Source organism: Gallus gallus, chromosome 6, assembly GCF_016699485.2.
Source record: "Gallus gallus isolate bGalGal1 chromosome 6, bGalGal1.mat.broiler.GRCg7b, whole genome shotgun sequence".
Taxonomy (NCBI): Eukaryota; Metazoa; Chordata; class Aves; order Galliformes; family Phasianidae; genus Gallus; species Gallus gallus.
This window is the reverse complement of record NC_052537.1, coordinates 16835491-16859092: the sequence shown is the minus strand read 5'-3', so window position 1 is coordinate 16859092 and position 23602 is coordinate 16835491. Positions and strand designations below refer to the sequence as shown.

At 42.7% G+C, this 23602-nt stretch overlaps 1 protein-coding gene across 14 annotated transcripts in view; it reads right to left on the bottom strand.

The window, feature by feature from the left end:
* Nucleotides 1-23602, bottom strand: part of USP54 (ubiquitin specific peptidase 54) — a 96964-nt gene that overhangs the window by 49364 nt on the left and 23998 nt on the right. For 9 of the 14 annotated variants that reach the window (XM_046943009.1, XM_004942085.5, XM_015288336.4 and 6 more), the window contains exon 2: nt 902-1764. In XM_046943009.1, coding sequence (XP_046798965.1) covers nt 902-1048 — 147 coding nt within the window. In that variant the 5' untranslated portion in view covers nt 1049-1764. Of the gene's footprint in view, nt 1-901; nt 1765-2722; nt 17227-23602 lie in introns of those variants that run through there. The other 5 variants (XM_046943010.1, XM_015288339.4, XM_046943008.1 and 2 more) reach the window with 4 other exon arrangements.

The following is a 23602-nucleotide window of genomic DNA, read 5'->3' as shown; positions in this document are numbered from 1 at the left end:
CTACCTTCCTGTACAGCACACAGCTGGCACTGGGCTCTACTTCAATCTGACCCAGGCTCGGTAACTCGGGATCAGGAGGCAGGCAGTGACTGCACTGCGCAGCTTAACAAAAGCAGTTAACACATCACTGAAAACTGCAATTTTCTTGACTTAGTTCCCTTCATACCTAGTCCCGTACTTCCTGGCATACTAAGACTACGGAGGGTCACTAAAGTTTCCATTTGTATTACTTGCAGCACGAGAATATCTCAAAGCCTGAAGCTAACTGAGAAGCTAATTGTTCCCACAAAAAGAAAGCTGCAGTGACACAGCCTGTGCTACCTGGACAGGTTACACAGTGGGAATGAGACTGGGGGCTGAAACTCAAACAGATGCCCCAAATATGTAAACAGTGACAATACACGTATAGCAGGCACCCCACTGCATTTTGACACAAGAGATTTGATTCTTCTAGATCAGAAGGTAAGTATTCCAGCATCTAAACTGCAAATCAGCAGTAAAAAAGAAAATTGGACTGCATAAAACGGAGTTTGTATAGATGTTATCAACCCTTCACCTGGATTGGATCATCAAAAATAATTGATTTGCTTTAAGGAGTAGACATAATTTAGATTACAAGATTTAATGCAACATTCTACTACACATTTTCATCTTTGGTTGACAGCTTACCAGTTTACACAGACAGAAAGGATTCAAGTGCTAAAGCACCAAGAAAAGCTGAAACTTACAAAAGCTTTTCTGTAAGGCAACAAACATGCATTTCCAAACTTAGTTTTATTTTATCTGGGCTTACAAACAATTATGATGCCAAACTTGCCTGCATTTGTTGCACATCACAGCCTAAGAAAGTATTGCAATTGACACAGAGGTGGCAGAAACAGTTTACACTCTGTGTTCTCACCTGTAGAGCGCTGTTCAGGAAGCAACTGTTCTGCCCTGGTTCGTTGCTGAGACCTTTACTGGGTGCTATCGAAGTTGTACTTCGTGGAGTAAACATCCCCTGGACATTCCCTCGGCCCACAGAAAAGTAACTTCTTTTCCAAGACATCTTCCAGTTTTAGCTGTAGAACATGTGGGTTTTGGCTGGCAGAGTATTTTACTTGATCGGATCTTCCCTTTCTTTCACCAAAATTCAAAACTGGAACAACATTCAACCCTCTGCACGTTGTAATTTAAATGGAATTTCTCCTTTCTTCAGGACAGCAGCAGTTTGTTTCTTTTAAACCCAGCCCAGGATACTATTCATTTGATGCTTATGTATGCAAAAACCTCCTTTACAAGCAGCCACAAAGTTCGCGAAAGGGAAGGAATCCATGGTCTTACAAGTTCATCTGTTACGCTGCTGCTCCTTTTTCTAAGTAGGCAGTGGCTTCAAGGAACAAATGGCAGATTAAGGAAGTCCCAGAAGTGAGAGAAGAAAAACCAACAGCTACCTTCCCCCACTGCCCTCCCCAGAAAAAACAGCTTCACTAATTCTTTTATAATCCTCCTATTGAAGATGGGAAAAATCCAATTAGCGCGAGAGCAGAGAAACCAAAAGCAAAACAAAACCTTTGCAGCTCTGTTTCGGTTACTTCTATCTTGGGTGACGAACGTGGCATTATCCTCACGGGAAAAAAAGCAGCAACTCCAGAACTTGAGAGCGAAGAGCTTGAGAGCAGCACGGAGTTTCCGATACAGTTCCTCTAATTCTGCATGCAATCTTTAGAAGTTTCTCCTCCTGATCCTCCTTTTGCAATCGGAATGCCCAGCCGTGCCAGAAAGCTTGAGAGAGAAAAATAATCAAAGGCTTGCGTCATTTAATTACTCTCTTGGCTTTGTGGTGTTCTGCCAAGACCAGCATTGCCTCACCTCCCACAACACACAGAATCTTCTGAGACAATGAAAAAAACCAACAACCCTTCCACCACCCAAAAAATAAAACAAGGAGAACACAGAATTGTAAGAAAAGAACGTTGGAGCCAGGAGGGCAAGGATGGTGGAAGAGTTAAGAAGCTGGATTTAAAAAAAGAATAGAAAAACAAACATTTACATGAATTCCATGCCAGTTTTCACACATATCCTTTGCAATGCTTAAGTGTCAAACTTCTTAAAGATCTCTTAGCAGTTCATAAAGTAGTGGGATGATATTCTGAATGTTAACAAACTGTCGATGCTAGAATTGGGATTTTGCACTGATCCTCAGATTATGAGATGAGGAGGACACGGAGCTTCCCACCAGCTCAGAAGACAGCGCTGTCTTCAAACAAAACACTCTCCACATTTTCTTAATCAGAGGCAGTATTTATCTATATCATTGACATTAATAGAATATGCCTCTTCCAAGAGACAGCGATGCTTCTGAAGAACTGAAAAGAATCCGTGAACTGCTCCTCTCACCCACTTCCCATCCTTCAGGAAATGTAAAAAGAATTAAAAAAAACAAGCAGCAGCATTTGTTGTAAGGAATTCCCAGAATCAGGAACTACAAGAAGTTATGATAAAATATTCCTATTTCTTCCAAGACCATTCCACCTCTTTACTGAGGACTGTATGGTATTTTCCTGGTACCTCACCAACAAGACTTAGGATTATCCCATTTTTGGTAACAGGATAAAAATTGGGTATAACATTAGGAACGGTATGGGCAAAACAAGTCTATTCCATGTGTTCTGAAGTAGTAATTGCACTACAGTGTCACTACAAAACAGGAAGATGCAGAATTCAAGCATCAGCAATATACCTTGGAAAGGAACTTCTTACAAAGACGAAGCTAACCTGGGTATCTGTGGAGGAGCATTTCTCACCTTCCCCACAGTCACAGTTTTTTCATCTTCTGTCAAAACACAAAGAATTTCCTCAACATCCACAGATGTATTAAAGCGGTCCGATCCATTCCCTTCTAGTAACCCTTTGTTTGTGCTTTCATTAATCTCATATTGCAAATATTAATGAAGGCTTTGTGTCGCTGTAAGGCAGGCAAGCATCCATATAGAGATGAATATTCTTCATGGTTGCCAGTATGCCATGCAAAATGCTCAGATGTGCTTGCAAGCCTGCAGACACAGACCATCATCACGCCAGTCGCACAACATTCCTGAGCGCTGAACGTATACAGGACTCATTTCAAAGCATTTTCAGCCTCAATCCCCTTTTCTTTGCTCAATCCCGTAAATGAATCACAAGCCAAACAAACTGTGTGAGGTAAGTAAGTTTCAGGCAGCAATGCAAGGATCTCTGTAAACCACTGCTTCTTGCAGTAGGTGCGGTAGCAAGAGATCAGAGCAGGACGCCATGAGGAACGAGCTGAGGCAGCAGACCCTGTGCTATGTCACAAAAAGTCTCAGAGCCACGCAATCCTTTTCACTGCACCGATGGGAAATACAACCCAAAACACGTTGCCAGATGGACATGTGTGAGCAACAGAAAAAACACTCAGTGGATTTCAAATCCAAGACAAAATTCTGCTCTCAAAATGGGCTGCACAACTCTGAGCCAAAGTATCTCGGTCATTGCAAGGTGAACACTTTTTTCCCTATGGATTTTCATTGTCTTAGGACCAGAAATAGATGAGAGGCTTTGGATTTCATCTGTCATCACTAGGAGAGCGCTGTGACGGCGGGGCTCTCACGGTAACCACACAAGCTTTTTGCATTTGTACAGAAAGGACTTCCTTTCCCAGGTCCCAGGAATAAACTCAGCCTGCTCCTTTAGCTAGATGGCCACTGCAGAGTTAAGAGAACAAGAAGCAAGCTGTAATCCGTAAGCACCAGTTAGACAAAAACAGATCTCTGGAGATAAATGGCAGCTTCACACTTTACCAAACACTAAAACTTTCCAACATTATACAACAGTTACAAAATGGAATCCTAATTCATACAAAACGTACATGAAATAACAGCCATACAGATTGTTTACAGACTCACTACACCTCCATTCTACCAGAAAAATCACAAAAAGGATAATAAAACACAAGCAGAGAAAAAGAATGTATGGAGAAAAAGCACCTACTAAAATACTCTGCTTTGCTTTCCCTGCTGGTGCAGCCACCACCAGCAAGAACCTAACTCCTGTTTTAAAGGCACAGCATACAACTCCAATAAATAAATAAACCAAACAAAGGCACCTAAAGCAGCAGTGGCTGTAAGGGCACGGGCAGGAGGTGCTCTACAAACACACTGCTGCCCCCAGGCATGGTGTATGTGTGGCACAGACCCCAACCACTGCTGTGAAGCAGAACAACTTTGTTTTCTGAAAGGTAACCACTGTAACATCTTCACAAAGAACGTACGTGCTTCAGAGCACAGCATAATTGAGAAGACATTTTCATGCATTACCTCTGATTAAATACATTTCATAGACTTTAAGACTGTTACCCTATTAAGAATCCATAGACACCAAGTGTTTATTTTAATAAGACATAGAAAATTCCTATAATTGAACCGCTGATAGAGCTTCCCAGACTTCTGTAACATCTTAATGTTAGGTCACAAAAACTGCAGCTCCATACAGCTCTGTACTGCAAAAATTAACATTCAAAACCTGTAGCTCCTGTATGTCCAAGCGTCATCTTGGCACAAGCCCAGGAAGCACAGGTTGAAGTAAAAGAGAATGGCATTATCAGACCTGAGAATGCTGTTCTTCCAAAACAGACATGATTCTCACTGCTGAGTTCTACTATTACAGAAATACGAGGAGAACAGGAGTGCCAGATGCAAAAGCATAAATGACGCTCTTGGTTCATTACTCCTAACATTATCTTAGAGACACAATGAACTAAGGCTGATAGCCCAAAAAACTTTTAATGAACTAGAGCCTCGTTTATTGTCTGAAGAATACTATTCACGGGAACAAGATACTAAATTAATCTAGCCAGTCTGATTAAATAATGCTAACTAGATCCCTAAAAACATTGCCCTGACATAATAGAAATATAATATAGCATAAATCAAGACCATATAACTTGAAAATGGAAATTAAACATGCCAGATCTTCCCTCCAATTCAGCTAGCTCTCCTGCTGTTGTGAGCATCTTCCTTAGGGAGAGATGGCTCCCAGCCCAGGCCCAGAGACGGGAGCAGAGCACCCCCAGCCCTGCATCCCTGGCAGCCCATTCCCACCCAGTGCAGGCCACAACTCAGCACCTGCTTTTGCCCTGAAGAGACCTGACAGTCTGCCCTTGGGACACGAGGGCATGCTGCTCTCACAGACGCACACCACACACAGTAGTTCAGGCCCCAGTACATTCTCACATTCACAGTTACACCAATAGAACATCTCAGCTGCATCCTTCTTTCTCCAGTGAGATCCCACTACTACACTTCACTATAAGGGCAAAAACTGTCATGATTCTCCCTTACTTGAGTCTCATGTCTCTCCACACATTTTGGGCAGTTCCTTGAGGTATCACTGCAGAGACAAGGCTGAAATAAAACAGCCTCATTAGGGAAAGGAGATGCTTCCATTTAGCTCTAGGTACAGCTGAAAGCACCAACCAAGTATTTATCACACTTAAATAAGAGCAGCGGTCCAGAACTTATTTTTAATTAATTTTATGTATCTGAAAAAATGCACAAAACAAAATAAATGCTTCAATGAGTGTTTTTAGAAAAGAATGGGCTCCTCATCCCCCATGTGCTCCAAAGTGGTGATAGGTAACTGATTACTGATGCTGAGAGTAAATTCCACTTTCTCATACAAAAGCATCTCTTAAAGCCCAACCAGGTGAGAAATGGAAACCCACTTGTTTTTGTTTTAGGAGAGAGACTAGGCCAAGACAATGCCTTTTTTGTGGCCCTGCTGGAAGGCAGGTGCACCTGCCCCGATCCCATGGCTGCTGTCAGCCCCAGGGAGAGTTCCCACAGCCAGAAGCCTGATAACGTTTTCTCCATGTAATTGAAATTATGTAAGTATTGGTTGATTTCTGCAGTTAAATATGATGTAATCAATGCAGATCTCATCAATATTAAGACCATCATTTACAGTTCAGACCCCCAAAAATATCCAGCTTTGCGTCTCAGTTGAAGCTTAATCTTAGAGGTGATAAAATAGAGGGACAGAAAAAGCTTTCATTACCTAATAGCCATAAGGCTGGTTGAAGTAAAGAGTGAACAGCACAGCAATCTTAAAGGTAAACATCCCTGACAGACATCAGCTGCCTCAGCACCAAACAGGAGATGCTGTCCTCCAGAGCATATCTCATCTCTGAGATTCACAGCTAGCTGAAAATATTGGGCAGATTTTTCCTTGCACACCTGGATGATAGACTCATTGCTAGAAGGTATGTTAATTTCTGTTCATTTCTATCCACAAGAACCTTAACAGCGTACATGGGACAAGAGAAGCCTTTGCTTTATGCAGGCATTTTCCTCAGTCTTGATTGCTGTGCCAGGACAAAGACGAAAAAGTCCGTGATGCTTTTGCTGCTGAAGCTTACACCCACTTTTCAGTCTTCTGCTTAAAGGAATCACTTAATTACAAGGCTTTCTGCTACTTCTGCCTACTGGGTGGAGCAGGGAACTGACAGCACGGCAGATTCCTGTGACATCCTCATACTGGTCTTGCTTATCTTTCATTCTGCTATTGCACAATTCCTCTCTGTGAAGTACTGTGGAAATATGACAGAGCTCAGAGCATCCGCTAGCTTCCCAGAACCACATTAGACAAAAAACACACCCAGAGTATGTGGGAAGTTAGGAGGAACGGTCTGTAGGGACAAAGCTTCTGGAGGGGGCCACTGCTTGAAGCCAAAAGGTTGGCATTCCTCAGCTAGCAAACAGCTTACTGTTTCTCCAGCTTTCATAGAGAAAACACTTTTAAAAATGAAGCAAGAGTATGTGCTTGTACTGACTTCACAGACCAGCAGATACAGGAGAAAAAGAAAAACAAATGTACTCCATGTTTCTGTCAGCAGCTCAGGCCAACAAGGGCTGTGGAGACGTTCTGCACAAACACCCAAAAGCGAGACTGCAGGCTGCTGAGATGGAACAGTTTTATGCCGCACGAAGGCAGTTTATTTCTTACTGCAAGCAGCAATGCTTGCAAGTATTTCATCAAATTATAATGGTCTCTGTCTTAAAACAATCAAATGAAATGCCATGAAAGCTAATCTAATCATCTAATCTGAGCCATTTGATTTTAAGCTTGACAGTCAGCCAAATCTTTCCGAAGAGCATCTCTGTGAAAAAAAAAAAAAAGAGTGGCAGACAGCCACAGGCTTTGAACTGAGAATGGTTCAGTGACAGCGGAAGGCCAGCAACCCTCTCCTGCCACAGCTCGAAGGTAGCCCTCCTCTGCTTGTCCCCTACCTGCCTGCAGGTGTTTCTGCAGGGTCACAGTGCCTCAGCTGTCACCTCCACAGCCCTGACCCAAAGCTGTACATCAGGCTGCCGGAATCCGTCTTCTGTTTGAACCTACACACAGACAGACTGACTTCTGTTCATAACAGAGAAAAAATGTAATCTATCCCATATAGCTACAGAGAGGGAAAAATAGGGCAGCCAGGTGTAGACTTCCCTAAAGCAGTTAAGCGGACCCGAAGTACCCGGCTGGATCTCAAAAACTGGAAAAGCTGTTAAAAACCATCCCATAAAGAGCTCTATCATGGCAACCATTAAAAGGTGGGTTACAATACAAATAAATAAATAAACCCAGAGCTGTGAATAACTAAAACTAGCATTACAGCCTTTCCTGATCAAATGCACCTTAACATGCAAGATGACCTACAAGTTATGAGAGGAAAGCAACTTTCTTATTAGGGACTACAGATTCTAAGAGCACTGTGTGGAATAATCGAACAATACAAGGCTTCTGCTGGAAGACAAACAATGAGATATGAGGTCATAACTAGAGACGCAGAGGCCATGCTATTTGCTTTGTATGGGCTTATTGCCAAAACACACTTCACTCCCCAGATAAAACCTTTACTCATATCAAAAACGCTGTATTAATAACCAGTGATCTCATGCATCACGGTACTCCCAGCACACACGCGCGTTGGCTGGGGAGTTTGCGGGACCGGTGGCAGCCAGGCTGGTGCCAGCCCCTTCGGAAGCACCTTGTCCTCCCCTGCCACACAGCACAAAGAAGCCATTACCTCAACAGCTTTCCTCCGACACAGGTGGGAAGGAAGAAATGCACGGTTCAGAAAAGTCAACTAGACAGAAGTCAACTCAAAGAATTTTGAAGTAAGACACTGGATTAATTAACACTCCTTCAGATCTTCCCTCCACAGTTGCCCAGCTCTGTAAGACCACTGTGTGGTAATAAAACCACACACCTCAACACAGCTGGGCAGAAGATGATTTCTGAAGTACATCTCCTGAAGGTTTGTATCACCTTCTATGTGAAATGCAAGTCTACTCTCCAAAGACTATATGCAGACTTGGTGCTGGATGTTTCTGAAGAGGAAGGGGAGGGGGAAACCATCTCTTCATCCCACTCCATATGGAATATGTGGAGTTAGGACAAGTACAGTTCAAACGTTAGGCGAGAGCTTAAAAGCAGTAAAACATCACCATTCAATCCTGTGTAACACAGAAAATCAGGACCAACAGGAATATAACAGTTGTTAACCACATGGTGAAATGGAAGGGTGGGTTTTATCCTAGCAGATGCTGAGGCATCCTCCATCACCAGTTATTTCCTTCCCCAGACTTCACCTACTTAGGCTTTCCACGAAATCTCAAGACAAATTCAGCACTCGATCCAATCTCCAAGTATAAGCATTTTCCTTGCAAAATTCTGGATTTTACAGCCATCAGCCAGAGCAACAAGATTTCAAGGCTCTTTTTCCTGTGGCACCTTTATTCACAAGGAAATAATCCCATTCCTATCCCAAGTAACACTACTGACCCAAGAAAACAATTATTTTCTACTTTGGCATGCAAATGCTAGCCTAACAATCACTAAAGAGTGCCCAGAAGCTTTCAATAGCATTCAGCATCACAATGCTTTATGACTGGCAACTTTAAACCTTAAATCCCTACTGACATTCTTCTCCTGACCTTGCAGACTTTTCCTGTTTAACACGTTCCCAAAAAAATCGTGGAAAATTCAACTCTTCAACAGCAACTACTGTGCAATAACTAAGAATTGTCCTGTCAATCTTCACACTCGCCATCCTTAAAGCAAGAGGCAGTAGCTACCAATCCCAATTCACATGCTGTTCACATTTCAGCACCACAAATCCCTCTACTTCACTAACCCATCATTGTATTTCAATTTCCTAACACCTGTAACAATGGAATGTCCAAATACACAAACATACACACAGAACAAGAAGGACAGATAGGCAAGAAATTTATTTTGCAGAAGAAGCAGCAAAAAGAAAAATTCTAGCAACACTAACACTTGAATTTCAAAGGAAGGATAACACATAATATGCAAAGATGGCAACATGATGAGAGCAGCAATAGGTTTTGACCAGACAGATGGACAGTCTTTCAGCAGAAAATAGCCTTTCCAGTAATATATTAAGAACCCCAAAGTTAAACACAGTGCACTTGTCCTTCTCCTGAGAGCAGACCTGATAGCACCCAAAGGCATTAGGAAAAAGTAGGATGTAATTTCCTAAACCTCAGGATAGTTTGGGGTATTACAATAATACCCACAGCTCATTCTCAACCTATTAATCCACTGATTTGTTTTATCTATCCCACTATCACCACTTAAACCAGGATGGCTTCTCACATTCTCTTTCTTGCCACACTAGTACCTTACCAACATGCTGAACCAAAGCAGCGTAGAGGAACTCAAGAAGACAAAGCATGAGCAGAGTGAAGCAAGAAAGAATCATCAGCAGTTCAAGCTAACTAAACCTAAGTGTCTAAATCTTTTTTCTTGGCTTGCTAAAACCGATGAGGGGTGCTCCTGTACTGCACAGCATTATATGGATTGGTATTTCTACATACAAATATAAAACAATGCACCCCGCATCCACAACATGCTGCTTTTCCCTCTTTTTTTAAGCAGTCATCTGTGCTGTACAGCTATAAATAACACTTCAGCAGGATCACGAGTATGCACATGCACGCATAAGCGCTTAACAATCTTAACTTGGTTTTAAGATCATTATTTGTTAGTTTTGAGAAGTAAGGATAACTAACAGGAATAGAGAAACTCATTTTTGCTTGATTTTGCTTTGTATATAGATGCATTTTCTGCAAAATCCACTGAAGCTTTCAGAACTTGGGTAGGAAGAACACCTGAACATAACACAAGAAGCAGCTTACTGAACCCAAACATCCTGTCTCTCTCAACAGTAGCCAACAGCACAAGGGAAGAGTTAAACAGGTTGGGAGAAAACATACCCTTATGTCCTCCTATACCTTACCAACAGCGTGGAACAGCCAAGGAGGGGGAGTAGAAATCAAAGGCTGATTCATTGTTTTCTATAAAACCAGAAGACGTGATTCAGTGTTTGTTATAAAACTAGCATGAGAAAACATCTGATTGATGGATTTAATGGAAATTACAGAGGAAAAGACATTTTTTTTGCAATCTGGTGACTCGTCCCCCCTTTCTTAAACAGGAGGCAGAGATAAAATCAAGCCCTAAAACTTTACATTAAGAACTTGTACAGCAGGCCTGTCTCCCTCTGGCAAACACAGCATTTACTATACACTGTCAAAGCCTCTGCCCAAGGTTCCTGCATCTCCAGATCACACCCAGCACTGTGTCCCTCTGCAGCTGCAGCCCCAGCCATCACACAGCCCCATAAAGTAAACACCCACCTTTCACAGATCTGTGTGTTATAAAGAAGAGAACAATAACACATGAATGCACAACAGCCCTGAGCTCACGGCTAAATATCAAATGCAGACAAAGTCACGCCACAATTCCTGCAAATACAGAAAAGGAACTCATGTATAACAGGACATGCAACTACCTCCAGCACCAGGAATTCTACTTTCACTGAGAAACCCCTTACAAATAGACAACTTATTTTGCTTAAGTTTTGACATCATCAATTTAAATAACAAGATAAGTAAAGTGGTCAACAAAAGATCAAAGTATTCTTACAATACAACTTTTCATCTATAAACATAATCATAACACATTTAAAGCATGACCATCATCCTAATTTAAATGGCTTCAAGCTCAAAGAGGGTAGTTTAGGTTAGATATAAGGAAAAAGTATTTTGCAGTGAGGGTGGTGAGGCACTGGAACAGGTTGCCCAGAGATGTGGTTAATGCCCTGTCCCTGGGGACTTTCAAGACGAGCCTGAATCAGGTCCTGATCTTCAAAAGGTCCCTTCCAGTTCTAAGGGTTCTATGATTCTAATGGAGGACAAACTGGACCATACCACCCGTACTTGTAAACAAATATGTTTATGCTGTTATAAGCATACTTACATACAACACATTAGTAAGACATGCACTTCAGGAACTAAAACATGACATAAAAGGCATAGTACACACAGATGGAGGTTTTACGTGAGCAAAGCAGATTGTATCCCATTAGGAAGTTTTCAGAAATACAACTCCTTTATTTTATGTTGGAACAGAAAGCAAGGTGAAGCTGTTAGATTTTGATACAGACTTGGACAAAATTGATGTCCTTCAATGCAAAATCTGAATTCAAATTCCTAAGATATTTTTTAAAGATCATTGGTATTAGCCTTAACAGAAGCTACTATTAGGCAACTGCTTCCATGCTAATTTTATAAACTTATACAACTCTTTCCATACAGACTTTAATGCCTTAAAATCTTGGGATTTGCTGAAGAAAAAAATAAAAAGCTGTTCATTCTATGAAGTGCAAAAGCTGTTATACAAATATTCTGTATCAAATATAGGTTCGTGAAGATGTTACTGTCTTCATTTGGAAAGGTTACTCCATCCTCACCAGAGAAATACTGCAAAACTACCAAGTGTAAAAAGGATTATACCGTGTCCTGCTGTGGCCTGAAGAGATCCACAAAGCATGAAAGAGATTCTTGTTGAGTACAAGCAGGCTCTGTCCTAACGGGTCACAGAAGCAGAAGCTGTGCAAATGCGCTATAACACAAGCTGAACAGACTGGTTGGGTGTTGGGGAAAGTAAAAGAAGAACGATGCCAACAGCTTTGATTTATTTTTGCTCTGCCTGGTGATGAAACGACACTACTGAGAGGCACCAGAAGCTTCCTTCAAAACAAACAGAAAGTGCTCAGGAGGAGGTACACACCACCAAAGCCATCTCTGCACATTATTTGCAGATTGCTCACCAGCAGGAGAGAATGTAAAGATGCAGTTCAAAAAGTTCCTTCCTTGCAATCGAAAGAAGCCTGTCAAATATCAAAACAGAATTCTGTGCGTGTCCTAAGAAGTTAAAATATTTTTAACCAGCTGGTACACATGGAGAGAAAAACATCCTTAAGTATTTTTTTTAATTGCTGTTATTTTGAAACGATGAAAAAGAGCAAGTGTGAAGGAAGACCCACATCCTTGTGTACCAAAAAGCAAGGCCTGGCCCAACAGCACTGCCCAGGCAACAACTTTTTAAGCCACTGACTTCTACATTGAAAGAGTAGCTAGAGGGAACAGAAGCCTTTCTGAGCTTCAGACAAGATTTTAGCCTGGGCTCTAAATAAAAGGATGCTTACCTTAAGAGATTTAGTTTAACTTATTTCAGTAGTGTTCAGCTATTTCAACACTGCTGTGGGTTTGAATTTAACTGAAAAGTAGTTACTTCTGTCATGTCCCAAGACTGATGGCACACCAATGGGTGAAATCACTTGGGAAACTACAGACAAGGCTATCTGGCTGAAACTTCGTAACATTCCAGTGACCACCATTCATGCTGCCATGCTATGCACACAGGATTACACTGTTTCTAGCTTAGTACAGCCCAGAACATGTGAAATTTAGAAAGCACAGAATAATTTACCATTCTGAACTAAGCGCTGAGTTGCTTTTTTTTTCCCCTTGTAGAGTTAAGCACCCAGCCTAAACTGGTGTCTCTTGTGCTCCTCCAGAGCACCCCAGGGAACGAAGCTGGGGGCTGAAACAGAGACGCTATGGGGAAAGGGCTCAGGCAAGGCATGACAGCAGCTTGAAGGGCTCTTCTGCTCCATCGCACACAGCAAGGGATGGGGGTTTTGCTGGTCTCGAGATGACATTGTTTACATAAGTGTTTACTTCCTTGCTTCTAACTATGCCTGGGATCCCCTAAGGCCTGTAAGAGTGTGGCTGTGCCATTCAGCACCTTCAGGGGCATGGATATAGCCCTGTACCACCTCAGGAAGATGCTGTGGAGACTGCTCCAGGGCCCGCAGGTACTACAGGCCAGAGAGAGGCCTGAGCTGGCCTCAGACACAACACAATTTCTGCCAGACTTATGAGGCCCCTAAAGTGACTGACAGGCTGGGAAGCAGAATCACAGCAGGCAACAGGAAAGCTGCACACAAGCATAGCTTTGTTTTGCCTTCCTAGTTCTCAGGAATTTTCACTTTAAAATGACTAGATTTATATCTGGTTCTTATTTAAATTAAAATTTATCTTTGCTGATGTTAAAACCTTTTAGGGGGCCCTCCAAAGGGGAAGGCTCAGGCTTCCTCACACCTGACCCCACGCTGCCCACACCTCCTCCTGCTAAATCCTGTCAGAACAAGAGTGGTTGATGTGCTCCAGGCCCAGGTCTCCAAGCATTCTTACACAGAACAATGCAACTTGTTTTCCCCAGAAATCTCCAGACAATACGCTGGCAACACGGAAAGCTGCTGAAGGGATACAACTCTCACACGTGCCAGAACAGGGCGTGAGGAAGATTAGCAGCGTGGTACAACAACAAGCGCAGATCCAGAACATCAGGAGGATGGCAAAAAAGCAAAATCAGATTTTGTCCTGTCTCCTTGGAATGAGCAGCCTTCACAAAACTATTATCTGACATGGGCAAAAGCTATCCTTACTGAGAAGGCGTTGACATACCATGATATTTTCAGCCACTGCATTACGCCACAAGAAATGCTTTGTTAAGAAACCCCAGATACTATATTCTCCTCCAATACCAGAAGAATGCGGTCAGATGCAATACTACTTAGTATTATTCTTCTTATTATCCATTGCTTAACCAACATTACAACATCTCTCTCTTCCCTACACACACCTGTAAGGGAAACAGGAAAAAATAAGAAGATTCTATCCAGATTAAGAGCCTGTGCATCCTTCCTCTGATGAATAAATCATACACACATGTGCATGCACACGCAACCAAGTGGCTGACCTGGAAAAATCTTACACTTCTGGTCAATCAGGATGAAGTCATTGCATTTGAAGTGAAACTATTCTGAGCTTGATCCAAAAATGTGTGATGTTGGGCATGTTTTCTCTGTTGGCTTGGAGGAAATTCTTCCACATTTTTTTTTCCCCAGTTCCCTCAAGTTCCTCAATTCCAACACACTATGCTGATCCAGGAACCCGCTGGTTACAAATACAAATCTTCTGGAGCAAAGAGCTGGCTTAAATTTGAAATTTGAAGAAAAACGTGGAGTTACACATGCATTAACAGATCAGTCAAAACATTCTTATTATCCAAAACATGAGAATCTGAAAAAGATGGAACTGGAAAGTGTGTGAAACGGCGTAGCAGCAACACACAACTCTTTGGAAGAAGTAATCTCAGAGCTTACATCTGTGACAACTCCCAGGAGTAACAGCGACTGATTAACATCACTTGGCTCTTGGTAGAGCTGAACACCGTGCCACACTCCAACACGTTCCCACACATGCTTCAGCTTCCTTCATTTTGCTCCTCGATTACTCAGATTCTACTATTTTTCTTGCATAAAAGTAGTTTGTTTTGATTTATTCAGAAGCATAACATGAGCATAATTTGCTCTGACTCCATGAAGTATTCCACCCTCCTGTTGTGCCCCACTCTTCCTGCATTCACGTGTAAGGGCCTTTAGGTCTAGCACAACCCTGACGTGCCCATTTCTAAGCACAGTAGTAAATCCTGCCCGTGTTTGATGATAACAGCCTGCACCAGACATTATGTTTTAAAGCAAGGGCTCCCATTATATCTCCCTAGGAGAAGATGGAAACGTACCAAAAACATCTACAAAATCATTCTGTTATCCTCCAAATCGTTCCTTTCCTGCCAAGCATAGAAAAGCTCAGCAGTTAGGCAGCAGGTGTGCCAAAACCATTGTTCATCCTGACAGCCACCACAGTATGTTTCCTTTTCTCCTCTAGCTGTTTGTCATGTTTCTCTGGCCTTACACTGGGAACTCTAAATAGCGCTTAGCTTGCTTTGTTTTGTAAGACACCAAACACTGAAACAGTGACTTGAGCCTGTAGGTATTAACTGTGTTACAAATGAACAACTTTAAGAAATGCATAAAACACCATGTCCACAATGCTTTGGAATGAAAGCATGAGATTCTTGAACTGAAAGTTTTTTGATTTGTGGCTAAGAAAAAGACAAGCAGCAAGCAGGTTCCCAAGGCTTCTGGAACTCCCATGAAGTACAACATGCTGGGCAGAAAGACGCATTGAACTTTCTAATAGCAGATGAGTACAAGCAGCTTCCCGGCTTGTTTGTTTCAGGATGCAAATCATCACATGGGCTGGGCCATCCCTCTGTCCTGTCCTCCTCTCAGGAGCATTCCACATTCAGCAGATAACCAGGCAGTGAAAATCTGATCCTGCATCAAGTGCAAGTTCATGCCTGCTTTCCTGTACAGTGAGCCAGACAGAGGTCATGATACAGTGTTCCTGCTATCAGTGGGAGGACAAGCGATTTCTGAAGGTGACATTTTACATAGACAAATGAACCAGAAATCAAACTGCCACCGAAGCAGGGAGGGCACTTTCCTCCCCATCCCAGTGCTCTCACGCAGCCTGTCAACATCGCTGCCCTTTGGCTCACAGGAGCAAATTCAGCTCACAGAATTAGCACTTGGGGGGGAATGGGAGAAGGGGAGGAGAAGGGCTTTATTTCCTGCTAGTTTAGTGAGCTGAATAAACTTACCAAGAAGTCAGAGCTGGGGACAGGAGATGCAAACAGCAAGGCAGGAGCACAGGCTTCCTCCCAGCTCCACATCAGCTGCACACACCCAGCTGAGTTCCACCTAAAGCTATGACCCATGTCAGATACTAGAACACGCAGAGATTACAGGAAAGGTATTCCTTCAAAAAAAAAAAAATCTGGAAAGCATTTGAACATGCAGAACGTGTTTATCACACAGAATGATGAGCAATGGAGATGACACGTTGATTTTTTCTGTTTTCCTTTTTTCCTTCTGGTGGCAGATTCTAGAACTGAATTTATCATTCTGTGGAATTCAAGCCTCTGTTTACTATCACCAAATGCACATTAACAGTTTGTGATTTTCCCAAATGTGCAGATTTAAACAAAGACATACTTCATGCTAAGCTGCAGCAGTGAGAGCTATAGAACAGTTATGGTACCCCTCCAAAATTCACATAATAATTACTACTTATTTTGGAAAAAGAACACTTTACAAAAGGCAGGGAATCAGGAAACCAGCCAAAACAAGCCTTTACTTTCCTCAAGTGAACCCGTTATAAGTAATTTTTAAAGCCCTACATACATGTAATACCTAATTTCATCATCAACTTTCTTTCAAACAGAATTCAAGATAACAAGCAGAAGGAAACAAAACTGCATCTCTATTATATTAAATAAATAATAATAATAATGAAGCAGTCCTAAGAGCTTCTAACACAGTATACTATAAAATAACAAGGATGGGAAATGAATTGTCAGTATCCCCTTTGGTTGCTGCACAAACATCAGGGTGAGAAGAGATTCTGACTGGCTTCATCTCTGCACTCATTACGGATACCAGCAGTCAGTAGCAGCTCTGGTATGACTGACACAAGGAAGCTCGTGGCTTGGAAAGTGCATTTCAGACAGGCAGAAGAACATATGTAACATGTACACATGTGAAACAGTGTAATAAAGAAGAAACCAAACATGCAAAAGTAGATTAAGAACAAACCGAAGCAACACTATTACTTTGCATCTTTGGAATGAGAGCAACACATCCTGAAAAGGAACATTTTCTACCTTTCATTACAACATACAGAATTCCCGTGAAAACTCAGATTTAATTTAAAAACAAATACTGTCACAACAGTGGCAACATTGAATTTAAACAACTGACTTAAAAATTACTAGGACCTACCTTTAGGAGCCAGTTTCTGTTGCATAAACTCGGTGTTGGTATTGCAACAAAAGCTGGAGATCAGAGCAGGCTGAAAAAACTCTCAGAGGACATTCTGTGAGAGAAACTGCTCCGAGTAATGCTACTGCATGGAAAAATTATTTAAGGGAGGAGGAAAGAACTGGAAGAGTGTGGGAGGGGACGACCTGCAGATGCAAACAATAGGAAGCTGTTCAAAAACCAAGAGCCTCCCTTAACACAGGAAAGCCTAATCTGAGAAGCACTGCCCCCCGCTGCCACCTACCAGGCAGGCAGCTCTGCCAACAGAGATAAGGCCAGACAGGCTGATCCTGCTTACCATCAACTCACTTGGGAAAAAGGGCAACCAAAGAGAGGGACTCAGCTGGGGGAGGCAATCAAGCCGGGCTGCAACGAAGTACCTCCTTTTACATTGCAAGGCAGGGTTCATCTCATAAGAGTGTGACAAGCGAACTGGAGAGGTTCCTCCCAGTTGTTTAGTTAAACACGAAGGATGTTGTCTCATGGGAGGGGTTGATATCCAGGAATGACATGTAACCACTGAATAGAACAAATGAGAGGACTTAACAGATTGCATCAGTTTTGATCTCCTGGTTTAGAGTGCTGTGGCTGCAACACAAACATAAAATCAGTTTTCCAAAGAACGATTACTGCAGGACAATTCCTGGAATCATCCTGTGTATCTCAGAGCCTGTGATGCCAATCAAGAGGAAAAAAAATCTTGTCCAGAAAAATAGTTTCCAATCCCTGAGTCTGCCATAAGCTCAGTTATTTAAGCTTCAAAGCAGCACTACTACACAAATAATCTCCAACTCTCACAGCACAGCTCCTGGGACAGCGGTGCCATCCACACTCAGCATCACTTTCTTCTTCCAACATGGCCACATTCACAGTGCAGACGGGGAGTTACAGCGTATAGCCACGACCGAAATAACTTTAAAGAAAACTCTGGTTATGCTACGAAAAACAATGCACCCCATTGTCTTTCTGTCCTAGCATAACGTAATGCTAACAAACAGAATCAGATTGAAATATAATACCGCTTTGGACCATACAAGGTACTGAAGATACTATCCCCACCGGGACCATTTACCTAATAGAAACAAACAATGTAAAAAGGAAGCAGTTAGAATACAATTAAATTGTTCTGCCTTAAAAACAACCCAGTCTTGCAGGACAAAAGGGGCTGAGCCAAGTTTTAACCATGTCTTTTCAATCTAATGTAGTTTTGTTCAGATAGAATATTATGTTTATAATTTTTTTTTCCTTTCTTTCTCTTACTCCTGTTTGTAAGCTGTATTTTACCCTGGCACACTTATGTAGTTCCCCCTTCAAGCGGTAGATACATATATGCTAATCTTGTATCAAATCATTTTGAAGAATTGGGAAAAAACCCAACACAGTGCAATACCAACTAATCATGCTGGGCTCCAAATCTGTTCTACAGCTGTGCATGGTTAAAACAGCATGTTAACTCCACAGCACTCTTTCCTCAAACAGCTTGTTTTAAGGATGCCAGACCACTTAAAAGTGCAGTTCACAATACCAATGCGGACCTTTCCCAGGCAATAGCAATATGTCAGGCCTCACTTTTATCACACGTGAAGAATGGCGGAATCTCCCAGGTGTCCTGCACCATTACTTGGACCTGCAGGTGTCCTTTCAAATACCAGCATCAAGTCTTACCAGCAGTTGGCAACCCATCTGTTTTAAGTGGCACTATGTCCAGGGCTCAATGACCTTCAGTTGGCAAGCGTCCTTGCCAAGAAAACACTGGTCTCTATGTTCCCTTTCCTCGTTACCCCGCCAGAGGAAGCATTTGCCTATTCCTCCTCAGGCACACGAGGACCCACGTGACTGCCCATGTCCTTGCTGAGGAGAAGTGGGCCATCGGTCCTGTTCAGGAGCACTGAAATCAGTAATAGGGCTTTGTGGCACCTATCTTTACTAATCTGTTTCAGCTTCAGTTCCCATCATTTCAGAACTCCCTTCTCAACGTTTTACCAGAATTCTTCAAGTGACCAAGCACACTCAAGTGACAGCTAGAACTGTAGATCAAACTGTGGCTATTCCAAATGCCTGCTTTTATGCCCTGTCCTGCAACACATGGATAGCAGGAACCAAAAGTTACCTGCCTAAACTATCCCCAGCTCTTCAACACTTAGTGACTGAAGAAAGCATTAATAGAAGCTCTCTTAAAAGCAAGTTCTGAATTTTAAAACTAAAGCTTTAAAACTCACACAGCATTAAAGGAGAGGTAGGGATTTTGTGCTAGAACAAGTCCCGCTGCACCAGGCAGAAAACAAGGCTCCACTCCCTGCCACCAAAGGGCAAACAGCTGGGGCAGCAGGCAGCGCTCCACATCCCAGCATAAGCCAAAGAACTTGTCCTGAGCTGAGACACAAGAGCACTGCTGAGCTTACAGAAGGGCTGTGCCAAACACACCAGTTAAGCATCTGACTCACTGCCACCAAACTAAGAAAGAATTAACAACAATTACCACATTTCTGCATAAAATAGGAAGGAAAAAAAAAAAAGTGTTTCCACTCCTCCAACATCACCATTGCACCCAAATTAAGATAATATAAGCATGTCCCAAACATCTCTGGTCAAGCACGGCAGCCCTTAGGGCTACAAAGAGCTAATAGCGATGCTAGCAATTATGCAGTCATCCACACAGTTGCTTCTGACAGAACCAAGGCAAGAAAACCAGGCAAGATGATAAAGCAAAAGAAGCAAACATGGAATCTTTCTCTCCAGCCCTTGCTTTTGTTTTGTTTTAAACATTAGTAACCTGAGGAGCAAACATAGTTGCAGACAACCCTATCTATCAGTGTGTATGCCTACAGAACACATTCACAGTTGGCAAGATAAACAGATACTAAGAAAGTGAGAAAAGCATATGTTTAAAAAAAATAATCTGAAGAAACAAGTACAGATGACAGAGCTGCAGTAGCCACTCTTAATACTGAAAACAGTTCAACGTCTGCAAAGTGGTATGATTTCAGCTTCCTTCTGCCATCACAGATCATGCAGCTTCCTACAAGTAAAGATGATGCTAGCCGTTCCCTTCACCCCTGAATAGTTTTCCACCACAGCAATCCTCCTCATAGAGCTTTAAATGTCAGCACATTTAGTGTAATTTAAATAACATCAGTATATCTACACGGAGAAATTTGCCAGGAACAAATGATTTGGCGTGAATGCCATGCCATACTGAAGATGTAGTTTCTGACTGAGATGGTTCCTGTCCTCCTTTCACAGCTCGCTCACTTCTGTTCTCATGCACTGCTCTGTTCTGCAGATGGCAGCCTGTGTAGGACCACATGACAAACTGCTTCATGAGATCAATCTGGGTTAAAAATAAAAGGATGATAAAACAACAAAGGGGGCTGTTTTCATAGCTTCAGTTATTCAGAATACAGAGGATTCCTGCAGTAAGCAGTTTTAACTGACACAACCAAGACCAGAAAACTGCATGGGGCTCAGCGACAGAGAAACAGTAGATGGGGTGGCTTCTCCTACCATCTTTGCTGCCAAAGTCAAGGTACCGCGTGTTAATTCCTTGCACAGGTAGCTTACAGTTTGTTTTATGACACAACTGTGCCAACCTGACAGCTGCTTCCAGGGCGGGTCCGTTCCCATCACGTGCCCCTTCTGCTGCCTTAACACTTGTGCTGGGCCAACAAAAGAGCTAGTCCATGAAAGAGCTAGTATAGAAAGAACAAGTGGCAAAAAGAAAAAAAAGAACAAACTGTCAAAGGAATGATCCCTTTTTCCATCATCTAGCTCACTCAGAATTCAGAAAAGCCAGCCTGGAAAGCAGTGGCCTGAAGTCAGATTTCCTCACTTAAACAGCAAAGCTGCCCCTCAATCTGCATTCAGATGCCAGTATGGCAATCAGTCTGAAGGTGTGGCCTTACACAGCTGTGAGAAACACCGACTGTCCACCTGTTGGCTTTCCCCAGCCTTGTGCTTCCACTGCACCGCCCAGCCCTGTGAGCCACGCTCGCACGGCAAGCCAGTGTGGCACCACCGGAGCAAGGGGAGCACCCTGGGAGCCCCTTCCTGAAGGATTTCTTAACGCAGCCACAGCAGAGCTGTGGTAGATTAGCACCCTGCTGCACTCTAGGGAAGACCAGGTCAGAATAACCACCGTAAACAAAACCCTCAGTTAATCTTTCCTAGCTTCCTTGTTGTAAAAGCAAGCCAGTGGGTTTTGTTTGTTTGTTTTAACTTCCAGCATGTATCTCCCGGAATTTCAATAAATTTGATTATCCCCTTCATCGAAAAATGTTGAGGTCAAAGTGGTTAATTCTGAGGACATACAGCAGCAACCACCGCCAATTTTTAAATGCCTTCTGGAGGGGTGAGAGGAGGGCTGGCTGAGGAGTGCCGGTAGTGCTCCCCACTTCTGTTGCAGTTTTCAAGAGGAGGGGAAAAAGCCAACAGAAAAACCTAATAACAGTCTAACAAACTTTAGGGCAACGTGTTAAAAAAATATTAGGCAAACACATATGCTGCACTCGGCTGACCTCCTCCACATGGCAGGACAACTGCTTCACAACCGTCTGGAGGGGAAAGAAGAAAAAGCAGGGCACAATATACTCTGTCAGACACAGCCTGCACGCCAACGGAGCTGCTGATAAACTAATGAGAACCCATCCTGCTTTCTTCCCTGTCATCTAAGCAGTTCTTTTAGGAAAATCAAATTACCTAGAGCTATTAAAGTCACTTGTAAATTACAAGATGAGCTAAAAGCTCTTTTACTGTTTCTCAGCATTTCTAATGAATCAAAGGTATGATTGCTTTGGTAGTTATGAACAAGGAATCAGAAAGAGTTTTCAAGTCCGTGCATTCTACAAGATCTGGTTAACACACGTCCATGCTGTTGATGCACTCCGCTTTCCTTTGGTCTCCCAGCTGCCCACCCCGGCCCTCACACAGCCCACTCCTGGGCAGCCCCGCAGGGCCACAGCCAGCAGGGCCAGGGAAAGCATCCAGCGGGAGCAAAACAGCCCAGCGATTTTCCTCAGATCTGCTCTTCAGTGCCCTCCGCGTAGCCCTAGAAGTATTTGTGCAGGATGCCTCAGCATGGCAGCACCAGTTACATTATTTGAGGAACAGCTGACTATAGTCTAAACCAAAATCTCAACTGGCTTTAAAAGTCTTCCTGAGAGCACCAAACTGAAAGAATTCCTCAGTACGTAGAGTCCAGTCACTGGCTAGCAAGAGCACTGTCACTGATTTGATAAATAAATCTGGCCCGTTTACAACTTTAACTGTAAAAACAGCTTGCAGACAGTCCACATTCTCCACATCTTCTTTCTTATGTGTGTTTGGAAGGTGGAGAGGTGCTCACTGATCCCAGCCTTCCTTTTGGCAGCGATTCGCAGTGCTTCACGATAGCTGCAGCACAGGGAGGTGTGGGAGGGCACCAACAGTCAGAGAGCAAAGCTTAGAGAAACACTGGCAGCAACCAAACCCACTCCGCATCAAAGAGGGACCCCACAAATACCACAGATAACCGCATTCTTGTTGGCACGACAAGAAAAGCAACTCTATTACGTGCTTATTCCAAGTGGCAGCAAAATGCAGGTGTTGCACAAATCCAGCCTGTGTTTTGTGATTTCCACCTCAGCACCTGAATCAGATCCAAAGCAATATTTCATAAATATCCTATCAAAAAAGAGAAGGTAAAAGGCCTTCCAGACTCTTAGCAATGTGCAAAGTTACAGATGCCCATTAACCAAACCATTATTGCTTTTCAATCATAATACAAATCCTTCAAACAAGTGTGATTCTGGGCCATTCCAAAGCCACAGACAGGTCTTCTGTTGCCTGCACAGGTGAAACAGATCAAAAACCACTGGTTTATGGCCTACATCTGTTATCTCTTAACAGTAATCTACTGTGGCTTAGACTACAACCCTGAGACATTCAGGAATTCACTTACGGTTTGACCAAGTCAGGAATCAGAAAGTAATTTTCCTCACATAAAGCAGACACAGCACTGATCAGTGTAACAACCAGAGCGATCACTCCACATCTACTTTTCCCAAGCATTAAATAAGTCTGCAACAACAACAAAAAAACCTATGACACCCAAACTATAATCCTTTCTATACCAAGACCTCTGCAGTTGTGTGCTGCTTGACTGAGGCTTGCAAAATGTCTTAAGAAAGACAATTATGCAAGATTGCTTCAGCGCCTGCATCAACTTAAGTGATGCTTTCAAGCTCTCATCTGACAGGAAAAAGGAGATGACAGGTTGGAGGTGGAAAATTCACTGTGGGAACTTAAGTTACGTCCATATGACACCAAAAGTGAAAGCAAGACCACCAGCAAATTCTCCTTACTAACATTAACTTGGCCCCTTTGCTATTTTAGCTGATAGGCTTCGCTAGTTTACCTTTGTATCAATTTAGCAACAGAAAAAAGAACACAAAGCTGTGGTTATGAAGAAGGTAA